At 41.3% G+C, this 15,252-nt stretch overlaps 1 protein-coding gene and 2 long non-coding RNA genes across 7 annotated transcripts in view; 1 reads left to right on the top strand and 2 right to left on the bottom strand.

Moving 5' to 3' along the window:
• GALNT1 (polypeptide N-acetylgalactosaminyltransferase 1) overlaps positions 1–15,252 on the bottom strand; it is a 538,911-nt gene that overhangs the window by 21,203 nt on the left and 502,456 nt on the right. Inside the window, exon 3 of one of the 2 annotated variants that reach the window (XM_083407764.1) lies at positions 12,229–12,403. The exons of the other annotated variant lie outside the window; for it this stretch is intronic. Coding sequence (XP_083263890.1) covers positions 12,229–12,403 — 175 coding nt within the window. The remainder of the gene's footprint in view (positions 1–12,228; positions 12,404–15,252) is intronic. 2 annotated transcript variants of the gene reach the window in all.
• Positions 1–15,252, bottom strand: part of LOC310661727 — a 210,944-nt gene that overhangs the window by 22,994 nt on the left and 172,698 nt on the right. The window lies entirely within an intron of this gene.
• Positions 1–15,252, top strand: part of LOC310661665 — a 103,914-nt gene that overhangs the window by 68,164 nt on the left and 20,498 nt on the right. The window lies entirely within an intron of this gene.

Raw genomic sequence — 15,252 nt, 5'->3', positions numbered from 1 at the left:
GGATTTTTGAATTTTTATTGTGGGCCATAATGGATACTTTTGGTGTTAAAGCTGCTTTACCTTTCCCAGAATTACCTGAAATATCTAAAAGCATACAGTAGCCATGGAAAAGAGAGCACACAAGAGAAATAAGCATGAATTTTTGAATGAATGCACATCAAGACTGGGGAGAGGATAACACCCTACCAATGGAATAAACCTCAAGCCACAGATGCATTCAACTTTGGGGTTGTGGACAAGACAAAATCTGGCATCCAAAGATCAAAATCATCCATCAAAATCTTTTCCACTGTTGAGACTTCAGAAAACTTCCAAAAGATCACCCAATTCATACAACTGAAAATATATTACATAAACACTAGTGGGATAATATTCATTTTTTTCCAAATTAAATTAAATGGCTCTGAATGCAAGAAATCAAGATTTAAAGTTAAGGAATAGGTGTCACATTAGACCAGACAAAAAATACTTCGTCAAAGTATTTTCAAAGCATTACCTTTACTAGATCAGATCAACGTGCTTAATAATTATGCTAATTACAAAAAAATAGCTCATTCCATTGTTTCACAATAGCAATTAACTTTTTTAAGGCACATATGCTCAGTAGGTAGACCATCTTAGAAACATAATGGGTGCAAGGCCTTGCAAACCTTGTTCATACATCTAAATAAAAACACAATCCATACATAACTAATTTATTGTATGTGAAAAGTCCAAAATAGAGTTGTATATCCATGCACAAGATAAAAACAAGATGTGTCTCCAAGCGAGTTTTACATACACTGATCTAAGAGTATAGGCAGCACTCAAGTGACTGTGTTGCTGAGCAGGTGATTTTGATACCTTTTGGTACTGCTTTTCAACTTTAAAATTAAAATATAAACCAAAGAACAAAAAAAAACTATCAGATATAAACAGCAGAATCAAACAATTCAACTACTAATAAAAGATAGTCATACAAATCTAAGGGTGGATATAAAAACATAACAGGTCTGCAACCAGAGAAGGCCTCATTTCTTGCACAGACTAATCAAGCCTTCACATGTGATCTTTAGCATAGCTTTGTTAGTAGATGATGGTGATTTATTTTGCACCCTGCCCACCTGACTAGGTCACTGCAGCTACTCTAGGTGGCTTCCAACAGAATTTACAAATACAAACACACATCAGATATTAAAAACTTCCTGATACAGGGCTGCCTTTAGATGTCTCCAGAAGATGCTCCTTCAGGTATACAGGGCCAAAGCCATTTAGGGCTTTAAAGGTCAGCACCAACACTTTAAATAGTGCTCGGAAACATCCTGGGAGCCAGTGTAGATCTTTTATGACCGGTGTTACATGGCCCCAGCAGCCACTCCCAGTCACCAGTCTGGCAGCAGCATTCTGGATTAGTTGTAGATTCCGAGTCACTTTCAAAGGTAGAGCACACTGCAGTAGTTCAAGCGGGAGATAACTAGAGCATATACCACTCTGGTGAGACAGGGCACCGGCAGATAGGGTCTCTGCCAACATGCCAGATGGGGCTGGTAGATAGCTGCCCTGGATACAGAACTGACCTGTGTCTCCATGGGCAGCTCTGAGTCCAAAATGACTCCCAGGCTGCTCTCCTGGTCCTTCAATGCCACAGTTACCCCATTCAGGACCATGGAGTCCCCCAAACCACCCATTGAACATAGGGAGAGATAGTTAGAACTTTTGCCAGAGCTAAGTTATGGTGATGTTCCAGCTGAAAAAAACCGCTAGACACAAAGGACAATTACTAAAGCAGGAGCAAATAGCCAACCAGGGAATTAGGAGATGGGATAAAGTAAGGTGTCAGAAGGCAGAACAGAGGGGTTTCTTATGGAAACCTTGATCTACTCTGGCTATGAACCTTGTACTCACTGGAACTGAACTCAAGGATGGTCTGCCTGCCCTCCTACAATAGGGGTTGCCAATTTTTTTGAGCTAAGCATATATGGAATGTTGAGCAACTGCCATGAGTGCTGCTTATAAAGATGTCTGACATGCCTTTTAAGACTTGGATCAGAGCCCTTGATCTAAGACACCCTAGATAAAACCCATCTATGATAGAAGCAAAGGAGGGAATAACTGGTTGACATTTGTGCCAGTGTTGGAGAACCTTACTTGTGGATGCACAAAGCAAGGCCAACATATCTGTATCACTGCAGAGGAGCAAACCTCTTTCCAGCTCTGCAAGATCTGAACACCATGGTCTCTGTGGCTATCGTGAAGCCAACAGAATCACCTCCATCCCCAGTGTTCTCACTTTAAGGAGGACACTTGGAAAAACAGGGGGAAAGAAAACAAGCAGTCCTTTTGACCACAGAACCAATAAAGCATCAGGCACTTCTGGTTCTTAAAACCTGGTTGTTTACTCAAGCACCCGATCATTCTTCCAATCTTTCTTCTGGCAGTTGAGCCAGTCTGTCTGAATACTAAATATATTATCATTCTCCACTGCAGTAGAAAGCTGATTCTTTTAAAACTGTGTAGTAGTCAAAACATGAAGCAGCGAATTTTTTTACTTGATGAGGAACCCATGGCAGACTAGACAATTGAAAGCAGTGTCCTAGATTCCCTTGCCCTTCACTGGAGCTCTAACCAGAAAAACGCCCAACTATGAATATGCATGGAGCCTCTTGGTTCCTAGGCACACAACTAGGGCTGCAGTCAGCTTTGTAAAAGTCCCAGAAGAAGAGGGCAAGACAAAGAGATGAAGCCTTGAATTGCTTCATATCACACACAAAATGGGGAAAGCAGCTGAAACTGAAGCATAGAAATGTGCAAATTGAATTCTGCCTGGTCTACAAATGGCATGCAATCCCCTGGGCAGAGTTCTGTGAGAAACTGAGGCTGAATCATGACAGGATGGTGTTGCTGTGGGTGAGAAATTTGGGGTGTAAGAATTGGGTAGACAGCCAGTTTTGGAAAGTGTCGCAATCTCCTTGAAGGAACATGTACATAACTTGGGTACAGTGGTACCCTGGGTTACATACGCTTCAGGTTATAGACTCCGCTAACCCAGAAATATTACCTCGGGTTAAGAACTTTGCTTCAGGATGAGAACAGAAATCATGCGGCGGCGGCGCGGCGGCGGCAGGAGGCCCCATTAGCTAAAGTGGTGCTTCAGGTTAAGAACAGTTTCAGGTTAAGAACAGACCTCCAGAACGAATTAAGTTCTTAACCTGAGGTACCACTGTACTTGATTCAGTATTGTCACTGATTCCCCAAGTAGTATTAGTGACCTATTTTCAACTTTGGCTAGTTTGCTAGCTACAGCTGTACCTGGACAAGGGTAGCAATGCCACAGTAATCCATGAAGGTAAGGGGGGAAATACAAGTTTTTAAAAATAAATCTTACCTTTCTTGCTGTACCCTTTACTTCAAAGATACACCAAGAATATCACACACACAGTGTAAAAGCAAAGATAAAAATAGAATATACATAAAAATACACCATCATGGATATACAATTTTTAGTCTTGTTGAAACTGGCTCATAGCAAGGGATTTGCATTCCCTTGTACCTTCTTATACTACTAACCAATAAATACACTCAATTTTTCCACAAAGAGATCAGATTGTCTTCCTTCTTTGACTCTTCCAATATTTATCAATTAAACCATATTCACAATATCCCATAATTTTTCCTCCAGTGCTCACTTTTTCCCAAATACAACAGATGATCAGTCTAGCAACTGTCAATAAACTCTGAATTCCCTACTTCCAATATTATTTGATGCTTTGTTAGCCCAAATAATTAGAGGATCTGTTGGCAGACACTATTATCACTTCAATAACTTTTACTATGCCAGCCGAAGATTTCACAATCTTAGAGCAAGTCCAAAATACACCGTATTTGTCCGTGTATAAGACGGTGCTTTTTGCTTAAAAAATAGGCAAAAAATTGGGTGTCGTCTTATACACAGATAGTGAATGCAGAGGGGAGATGTGTGATTAATGGCAGCAGCAACTGGGCGGGTGATTAGTGGCTGCAACAAGGCCTGCTGCGATTAGCTGTGGCTATGGTAACTGGACAGGTGACTGGCAGCTGTGGCGAGGTGGGAAGGCAATTGGCAGCTGTGGCAAGTGGGTGGGTGGGCTGTTGGTGGCAGTGAGAGGCAGACAATTGGCGGCTGTGACAAGATGTGTGATCGGCAGTGGCTGTGGCAAGCAATCAGCAGTGGCAGGCAGGTGAGTGAGCGATTGGCGGAAGTGACCTCCCCCACCCCCCAAAAAAGCTAAACAACTTAATTCCTTAATTTTGAGTTTTTTAAAAAATAGGGGTCGTCTTATACATGGGGGCATCTTATACAGTGGTGCCTCGCAAGACGAAAAGAATCCGTTCCGCGAGTCTCTTCGTCTTGTGGTTTGTTTCGTCTTGCGAAGCAAGCCCATTAGCGGCTTAGCGGATTAGCGCTATTAGCGGCTTAGGGAATCAGCTGATAAGCGGCTTAGCGGATCAGCTGTTAAGCGGCTTAGCGGCTTGGGAAAAGGGGGGGGAGGAAAAAACCCCCACAGGAACTCGCAAGACATTTTCGTCTTGCGAAGCAAGCCCATAGGAAATTTGTTTTGCGAAGCACCTCCAAAACGGAAAACCCTTTCGTCTAGCGGGTTTTCCGTCTTGCGAGGCATTCATCTTGCGGGGCACCACTGTATACGGAAAAATACAGTACTTGACATTCTAGCATCAGCTGCCTTACATCTCCAATATAAATTACTTGTATCATAGATATGACTGAGTCATAATGGTATTAAATAAACAAAAGACGAATGTATAAAAACTTGCTTTAGGTCTTGAGCTGATTGTATAAGGGACATTTTGCCAAATCTAATTCCACTGACCCAGTAACATCTCATGTCCCACGTCTCCCTACCATTTACTTTGAGAAGTACAGGTAGAGACCATTTAGCGTCTGTTCAATTGACGCACGGCAGCCAACACATAGATCATTTTGGACCCAGACAAGGACAGAACAAAATGGGCTTATGCATGCTCTCCCGATGCACGGGGAGTGCCAGGAACGCAACACCCAGGCAAATTGGGGATTGCCTGTATTGTTATATAAATAATCTTAATGATTTTGTATAATTTGCTTAGTAAATTTTATGAGTTTCCTCTCATCAAATTTACAAATTCTATCCTTTCTCTAGCGGGGCGCGGGTGGCGCTGTGAGTAAAACCTCAGTGCCTAGGACTTGCCGATCGTATGGTTAGCGGTTCAAATCCCCACGGCGGGGTGAGCTCCCGTCTTTCGGTCCCAGCTCCTGCCCACCTAGCAGTTCGAAAGCACCCCTAAGTGCAAGTAGATAAATAGGGACCGCTTTATAGCGGGAAGGTAAACGGCGTTTCCGTGTGCTGCGCTGGTGCTGGCTCGCCAGAGCAGCTTCGTCACGCTGGCCACGTGACCCGGAAGTGTCTTCGGACAGCGCTGGCTCCCGGCCTCTTAAGTGAGATGAGCGCACAACCCTAGAGTCGGACACGACTGGCCCGTACGGGCAGGGGTACCTTTACCTTTTTTTACCTTTATCCTTTCTCTAAACTGCCCATGTCTTACCAATAAGGTATTGGCTATATTTCTAAACTGCAAGTATTGATAAAAGAGAGGATAATTTTGTTGCATATCATTAACAATCTGATTGCAAGTTTTAACAGTACCCTCTTTAAATAACTTTCTATATTCAAAATGTCCATGAATCTTTCATAAATTAATATTATACCCCCCCCCCAAAAAAAATCTCTTCCTATATTTCTTCATTATGTTAAAGTTCTGTGAGAAGTGATAGTTCTGGACTTGATATATGTTTATATATACTTCAAAGATCTCATAAAGATTTGGTGCATGGATTTAATTTAATACCCTTATCAAATTTTGTGTAGTGTCAGTCTTTTTTTAAAATTCTGCTGAAACAATGAATTGTTCTAATATGATAGATCTGTCTGGGTGGCCCCACTGCGGTAAATTTGTAAGCACAAGTGCAACATATTATTTACTTAAAGAAGGGAAGGCTAGTCTACCATTCTTAAAATTTGATCATTTTTGCAACAACTTTTGAGCTTTTTCTTAATCCAAACATAATACTGCCAGCTAGTAATTATTTTATAATTTATTCCTAATGGAAAATTTAAACGAAAGCATCTCTGGAAGCACCAACATTTTAATAGCCACTATTTTGCCCATCCATGAAATTTCCATTTGGGTCCAATGGACTATTTCTTTCTTATCTCCACAACTAATCTGTCATGAATATACTTTGCACACCGAGGAAGTAAAGCAATCCAGAAGGGGGGGCAGGACCTATGACTTATATCAAATAGGAAACACGCCCCCCCCCCCACGGGACTGGAGTGCTATGGCACTAGCCCCCACCTGGGAATCTGGACCAAAGCAGCTCCATTCAGCTTCCTTTAACAGGATATCCCTTTCCTTCAGAGGGGCATGCAAAGGTTACAACCTCCCCTCTGACCAAGACTTACCCAATGTCTAAACCGCCAAAGTTGTAAAGATTGTTACGAGGGAGGCAAAACCACTAGGAGATAGCCAATTTGCTGGATGGGAAATTCTTGCCCGGCCTCAAATACAATGACCGATGATGTCCATAGCAAGGTCAAGCACAGAGCAGAACACAAGGAGAGGAGGGGTGGGAGATCTGGCAACAAGTGGACAAGGGGCAGGGGCAACCCTTCTTATATACTCTAGGAACAGATCCAAGCAAAGCCTGCAGGCTCAGCTGGGCCTGTCCCTTGGTCTCGGACAGCCCCCTAGCCTGCCTGCAATAGGCCAATTTGCGGGCAGCCTTGTATCCACAGCCAAGGCTGTCAAGGTAGGCTGCAAGCCTCCAAAGGCCAGCAACTGCTGCCAAAAGGCACCCTGTCACTGGATTGTGTTGGGAGGGTGGCAATGGCCCCCAACACTGCTGTGGCTGGAAAGGGCAAGCATACTTACTACATCTCCTAAATTTTGCATTTTTAATATATTCCCAGATATTTAATTAGTAAGTTTCTCTATGGAAACTTAGGGTGCTATTCTAACCTGTTTATTCATATTCAAGCCCTCACAAATTCAGTGTTCAGATTTTGTTGAATTAGTCTTATATCCATATGCCATGCTAAATTCATTAATTAACATAAGTACAATCTCAAATGATTTTTTTCTGGATCTCTTGCAATCAATCACTGCTACATTATTTGCATAAAGATTAATGTTGATTCTTCTCTCCCTATTGTTACTCTCTTAATTGTTCTATCTAGTCTAAAAGCTTCCGCTAATGAGTCTACAGACAATGCAAAAACTAATCATGACAAAGTGCATCCCTTTTGGGTTCCTGTATTCATTTGGTCAAAACCTGTTCCATTCATGAAGATGCAAGCATTTGGGTCAGCATATATTAGCTCAATCCAGGCAGTAAAATCTCCATTCCATCTGATTTGATCTTACAACTTGATAAAGAAACTCCCACTGCAAACAGCTGAAGACTGGATTTGTTGATTATACGCAGGAATGAGGTACAAGCTTTTGGCATCTTGCAAAGGTAGATCACTACAAATTAGCTATATGGTCTACCACTGTCTTCCTTTTCTTTTTCTAGTGCTTATTGTTTAGTAGATATTAAAAATGCTTTGCTTGTCTTTTTCCTAAACGGATGAGGATGCTACAGTTTTACTACAGGGTTTCCCCCCATGCAAACAACTTGCAGAGACATCACTTTTATACAACTGTTTTGTTCTCCACAGTACAGAAAACAGAGGAACTCCATGTTCTTGAGGACTAAGCTGAAGTGATTACCTTGCATTGTATCCAACACTGCAGCTCTGCTAACACAAGGGACTTCCATGTGCCCAATGGAACTTTCTCTTCCTCTCAAGCTTCCCAAACACCCTCAGAATCAGTTTCAGGATTGGAGGATGCTCTGGAGCAAATTTTGATTTCCTCTCCTTCTCTGTGCCCCCAAAGTCACATTGCATCAACACAACCCACTGGCACAGCACTGGATATAATCCCTTACCTTTTTGTTAAAAGCATCATGGAAAGTATAAAAATAATTTAGCTATGAAATTAATTGGTACCTAAAAACAAAACCTTGAAAACTTATTTACTGAAAGAAATGGTTGAGGTACTACAGCTATTGTGGAAAATAATTAAAGATCTAGAACTCTTCTGAATACGCAACGTGATACGTTCTCTGCTACTACTAAAACAAACTCAGGAACAAACACACTAGATATCATTTTACTAACATTAACTTTCATGCAGTATCAAAGTTTTTAATATAAGATTTATTATGACCAGAGCTTCGGCAAGTGCATAATTATTATTTGTGGAGTTCTAGATCAGTGGTTCCCAAACTTTCCCCCACAGATTTAAAAATTGTTCATGGACTTAGCAGACCACTTTATTATTTCTCTGCCTGCTGCAGCAATTGTAGTATGCTATGCTATATATATTGCTTGATATTTCAAACATCCCAAATGCAGTTTGTGGACCACAGGTGGTCCAAGGACCACAATTTGGGAACCCATGTACTTGATTGCAATTTTCAAGTTACTATAAAATATGCATATGCTATTAAGCCAACAGCATGTAATTCTACTCGTCTAGTTTCTAAGGTCTAAAATTTTCCATCATCAATTACACTCAACATATGTAAGCAAGTTCCATGTGTTGGATTCCTGAAAAAGGAAGCAAGGACTGTCTACCATCTGTTCTAATGAGAAGGGAGGGCTGGACAGTTCCTGCTTGTTCTCGCCTCTTCCCTGGTTGCAGGGTATTGCTGAGGCACACTGACTCTTAGCAACACTGGCAACAGATCAAGATCATTCCCTCCAGAGACGATGAAGTCACAAATACACATATTTTATAAATTGTATTTATGTAGGAAAACAGTTTTTGTTTAGCCATCCTTAACCTGCATGGCTAAATAGCTGAAAATATTTGTTGCATCACCAGCATGGCAGAGATCGTGGCAGTGTGATTCAATACCACATATTAACTAGCAGCAGGACCAATACTTCATAGGCTATCAATATAGTTCTCAGGAGTAGACACAACTGATGAAGTCTCAGCACATGTGAGTTCTCTTTCCTACTGCAAATAGTCCTTCAAACACAAACTGTGGTACTTGCAACATTCATGGACAAGGCAGGAACACATCACAAGATACCTTTTCTAGACTTCTAGAATTATAAGCAAAACAATCTGGGATTCTGCTCAGGCTTGACTCCACCTAATTTCATGATACATCTAGTTAAAACACTCTTGGCATAAAAGTTCATAGAAGCTCCCAACAGGGTTGGGCTGTGCCACACAATAGAGTTGATGTGGAAATTCATTCAGTTCGCATTTTAATGCAAACCAACCAAATTTGCACTTCTCAAAACAATCCACAAAATGAAACATACTTTGGAATCTGTACTTTTCAATTTTGCAATGCAAAAAGTGTAATGTAAAAATGTGTACAAAAGACACAGAGGAAAATGCACAAAAATACAGAGATTAGGGAAAACAATGTATAAAATTGCGAAAACTGCTTGCAAAAATGTGTATTGGGGAAAATGCACACAAAAAGGTGTACAGGTTTTCAATAGAAATGTTTGTTAAAAGTTTGCAAACTGATATAGAAATAAACTGAAGTTTGGGAAAATGAGAAACAGAAACAAAAATTGCAATTTGATCACCTGTAGTTCCTTCCACCTATGATTCTTCAATACAGGAAGAGCTGTAGGACATGCTTATGGGTAAGATGTTTTTAAAAAGTAAGTTACTGGAACCTTATTCCACTAAATAAGATTTAAATCAAGAAGTGAGTAAGTCTCAATTCTGCAGGAAAATTAGAAAGCATTATCTGAATAGCACCTGGGAGATAGAGGAAATGAATATTTGAACTTAAGTGGTATGCTAGCATGCTTGCGGTTAGCTTTCAGTAACTCATTCCTATATAGTAAAGAATTAGTATGACACTGAAAATAATGGTTGATTTCTGGATGTCAACTCTTTATTTCAGATGTCAGAGTAAGTAGATGAATTTCTATTATTTTAGATGAAGGAGATACATACATTCTAGAGAAAGGAGATACATTTGTCTTGAAAATGTGTATATATGTAGAGAAGAATCATAACCCTAAATTATGCCAGCCCCTGTGGGAAACTTACTATTTAATGGGGACAGAGTTTCAACTTGTGGGGGGTTGTTTTAAAGTGTTCTAACCTGGGAATTAACTGGTGTAACTTGCTTTTTTTTTTCAGTTTACCTTTTTACATTAGTTAGGTATATACCTTATTTTGTTTTAAGGGGGAAAGGACAGGGCTGCCAAGGAGTGGGCCCCAGTCAACAGAATGGCTGGGGCAGGTTCTACTAGAGGGAAAGCATTCAGACACCCGATCTCAGCGATCACAGGTAGGAGAAGGAGTTACACTAGGACCAGACCATGTAACTACCGGGGCGGCAGGTTTACTCATTGTTTGAAGACCATCCCTGCCTCTGGGTCTCGTCCTGACCAGAAGAATGCTGGTATCAACAAGGGTGACCCCCATGACCTTAAGCTGCTGCTGTGCAATGCCATGTCAATGATTCACAAGACCACTGCCATCCATTAATTGATCGTGGATGGAGGAACTGACCTGGCATGTGTAACAGACACTTGGCTGGACATGGCAGACAAGCCTGTTCTGCAACCCAGGTCATGTGGGCAGAGAGGCAGGGTGCAGTGATTTTTAGGAAGTCTTTAGCTTGTGCCAGGCTGCTGCCCGCAAGCCTTGCGAGCCCGCGGGACCTCCCGCCAGGCTTGCAAGGCTTGCGGATAGCTTCCTGAAGCCTGGAGAGCGCACACACATTTCCCCTTCATTTTTGGAGGGGGAAAAGTGCGTCATATAGGGCGAAAAATACGGTATATGCTCTAGTTATCTCCCACTTGGACTAATGTAATGTGCTCTACCTTTAAAGGTGATTCAGAAACTACAACTAATCCAGAATGCTGCTGCCAGACAGGTGACTGGGAGTGGCTGATTGGACCATGTAACGCCAGTCATAAAAGTTCTATACTGGCTCCCAGTATGTTTTCACGCACTATTCAAAGTGTTGGTGCTGACCTTTAAAGCCCTAAATCACTTTGGCCCAGACACTTAGGTACAGCCTTGAGGGCCTTCTGGTGGTTCCCTCAATGCGAGAAGTTACAGGGAACCAGACAGAGGGCCTTCTAGGCAGTGGTGCCCTATCTGTGGAACGTGCTCCCATCAGATGTCAATGAGATAAAGAATTACACATCTTTTAGAAGATATCTGAAGGCAGCCCTGTATCAGGAATTTATTAACATTTGATGTTTTATTATGTTTTTATATGTGCTGTATGTTACCCACAGTGGTTGGGGTATTGTTGTTGCTGTTATTATTATTATTAAACCATGCTCTAGTGGCATAAGCAGGAAAGTACAAAGTGCACTTCAGGCTCTTCTCTTTCTCCTATTCCATTCACATATCCAGGACTATGACTTGTGTGAAGTTTAGTTTCACTTACCAAAAAACATACAGTGGTACCACGCAAGACGAATGCCTCGGAAGATGAAAAACTCGCAAGACGAAAGAGTTTTTCGTTTTCTGAGTTGCTTCACAAGACGGATTTCCCTATGGGCTTGCTTCGCAAGACGAAAAGTCTTGCGCCTTTTTTTTTTAACCGCCAATGCATTCCTATGGGAAACCGTCAATACACATTGGTGCTTCGCAAGACGAAAAAACTCGTAGAACGAAAAAACTCGCAGAACAAATTAATTTCGTCTTGCGAGGCACCACTGTACTATGTTGTTACATGCAAATCTGAGATAGTTTAAAGTTCAAACTCTCATCAGCTTCACAAACCAGCTTCATAAACTTTAATCTAACTTTTTAGAAACTAACCTGTTTGTTTTCAAACACGATCTCTGGTCTGCCTGCAAAAACAAGTCAGGTTTGTGGGAAGCTAATCTAAATTCTTCTAGTCCTCCTCCTGTCTGACTGAGAGAAGGAAAAGTGTTTATTTTCCCTCAAAAATTTCATATTTGGAAAATATTCCAGTGTTAAGATACTTCATATACTGATTTGGTGCTAAAGTGTCATTCACACTGAAGAATACAGAAAGTATAAATAAATTATGAGGCTCTTTTTCAATGCTGCTCTTTCCAACACTAATGTTTATATAATTCAAAAAGAGTCCATTTTAAACTAAATATACCTTTATAGCACTGTAAATGCACTTACCCTTCCAATCTGACATCAGGTAAAGATCTATTGAGTGCAATCCTTTCACTTGCCATTAAATTAAACTGGTTAATTTTAAACATTTCCTTCATTTTTTCTTGGTCCTCTTTAGGAATGACAACAGGTTTCCCCATTTCTCCAGGGCCTTCATGAGGTTTCTGTACAAGTTCTGGAACTAAAAAAAAAGTTTGTATTAAAAAAAGAATTTAAAAGGAACTTAACATCTGTATGTACACTGGTATAACAGTTACAGTAACCCCATTAAGAAAAAATCCACTAAATGGAAAGACATTTTAGAAGAGAATAGAAAATAGGGTTTAAAATTGTATGAGATAGAAAATAAAAGCATCAATTCTCTAGAGCAGGCTCATATAACTCACTCTGATTTTCAAAAAAAATCAAAAAAAAAAATCAATTTCAGTGCTCCTCTATGCGGATGACGCGGTTCTCTTATCACGAACTAAAGTAGGCCTCAAAAGGCTACTAAGAGAATTCTCAGCTTACTGCAGGAGAGATCAATTGGTGGTCAATCACCAAAAAACTAAAGTCATGGTCTTCGCTAGGAGACACAGACATCACAGATGGGAGATGGACAATCAGCCAATAGAACAGGTCAAAATTTTCAAATACCTCGGAGTAGTTTTCCAGTCAACAGGGGCCTGGGAGGCCCACCATAAATATGCTAGGGAAAAAGCATCTCAAAGCGTCAAAATACTGTCTCGCTTTTACTTTACGAAGGGGGGCAGACATATCCCAGCAGCTTTGGAGGTCTTTCAAGCAAAACCCTTGGCACAACTACTCTACGGGGCTCAAATCTGGACGGGAAATCATTGCCGCACACTCGAAACAGTCCAGTCTAAATTCCTAAGACAGATTCTAGCCGTTCCATCATGCGTACCAAATGCGGCCCTACGGCTGGAGACCGGCCTCCTCTCCGTCGAGACCCGGACCTGGATAAGAACATTCAACTATTGGCTTCGTTTAAATTTAAACCCATCCGGACTATTACCTCTAGTAGCACGAGACGCTCATAGAAGTCGGTGGTCCAAAGTAGTGCATCAAAAACTACTTACATGTGGCCTACAAGCACAGCATCTCCTGGAAGTGGGTCTCCCCAAGGCAAAAACCATTATCGAACAGCGCTTGAAGGATATTGAGCAGCAGAATAATCTGGCCTATATTAAGAAATTTAGTGCTTGGTACGCCTATCTGCCCCCCTCCCATTTTGATTTTCGGGCACCTTATTTGTCCACCTTAACCATCCCAAAACTTAGGCGGGCCTTTACACTGGCCAGACTAAATATGTTACCGTCAGCTGTTCTTGAAGGCAGATATCAAAAAATTCCATTTGAGAACCGGCTCTGCCCCTGTGGAGCTGGCTATGTAGAGACGGCGTCACACGTTCTCTTGTCTTGCTCCCTATATAAAGATCTTAGGGACGAGACCATCACGCCGCTCCTATCTGCCATCCCCGGCCGCTCTTGCGAAGCCAAATTGTGCTCACTTCTAGCCGATCAGAACAGCTCGACAACGGAGAAGGTTGCCAAATTTATCGAGAGAGCAATGAGATTGAGAGCTGGTATCTGAATGATATCAGTGTGGTCACCCGGATTCCTCGCCTGGGTTTTTATGATTATTATCATGTTTTAGTACTATTATTTTATTACTTCTGCTAAGTTTTAAGTACTGAGATTATTAATTTACCTAGGGTTTTAATAGGTCACAAGATTTTAACTATATTTGTAATGTATTTCTGTTTGTGTTTGTCCTTCGGTGCTATGGCCTGTTGGCTATGCAAATAAAGTTTATTCATTCTCATTCATTCTCTCTCTCTGATTTTGCATACAGGCTATTCTGTAACAATTGTTGTAAAATAACATACTGATTATGACACGTGTATGACTGAAGATGAAAAGATGAACCAAATCAAATTAACAAAATGAAAACATAATAGATACTCAAGTAGTTTGCCTGCCGATATATAAATGTTAAGAAGCTCTTCTTCTTTGGCAATCACTCGTAGCCAAGTAAGATTGTCTTCCATGAAAACGCTTTTAACGATGTGTGTCCATAGGTGACTGTGGAGGCCAACTCTGGATCCACACGTCCTTCCACAGTGGGGACATAGGTTTCCAGGCAGGAGTTGATCATGGTGAGGGTTTGCCAAATGTGCCTTCCTCATAGCACGTTTCTCCCTTTCGTCCTGAGTTTGAGCGTCTTCAAAGTCTACAACACGTTTGGTAAAGGCTGTTCTCCATCCAGCTTGCAGGCCTGTGTTTCCCAACTGTCAGTGTTTATACTACATTTTTTAAGATGTGCCTTGAGAGAGCCTTTAAACCTCTTTTGTTGACCACCAGCATTACGCTTTCCATTTTTAAGTTCAGAATAGTTGCTTTGGAAGACGATAATCAGGCATCCAAACAACATGACCAGTCCAATGAAGTTGATGTTGAAGAATCATTGCTTTGACACTGGTGATCTTTGCTTCTTCTGGTACACTGGCATTTGTTCACCTGTTTTCCCAAGTGATATGTAAAAATTTTCAGGGACACCTTTGATGGAATCTTTCAAGGAGTTGGAGATGGCATTTATAAGTGGTCCATATTTCACAAGCATACAGTAAGGTTGGTAGTAGAATAGCTTTGTAAACAAGCATATTGGTTTCCCTTTAAATGTCCCCGTCTGCACTTCAATTGGGAGAAAGCTGCACTCACAGAGCTCAGGTGATGCTGGATTTCAGCATAATAACTGTCCAGGTAGGAGAAGTGATCCACACTTTCCAACACTGCACGACTGAGTTGGATTTGTGGCACTGCAGAGGGGTTGTTTTGTGTTTATTGGGGCAGCACTTTGGTTTTTGGGATGCTGAACGATAGGCCAAGCTTTTCGTAAGCTTCTGCGAAGATATTTAGGATAGTTTGGAGGTCATCCTCTGAGTGTGCACGCACTACATTGTCATCAGCATACTGAAGTTGTACAGTCGTACCTTGCAAGTCGAACCAAAGCATGGAAACCAAAGCACAG

This window comes from Podarcis tiliguerta (assembly GCF_965153285.1).
Source record: "Podarcis tiliguerta genome assembly, chromosome: 13".
NCBI lineage: Eukaryota > Metazoa > Chordata > Lepidosauria > Squamata > Lacertidae > Podarcis > Podarcis tiliguerta.
This window is presented reverse-complemented; position numbering and strand designations above follow the sequence as displayed.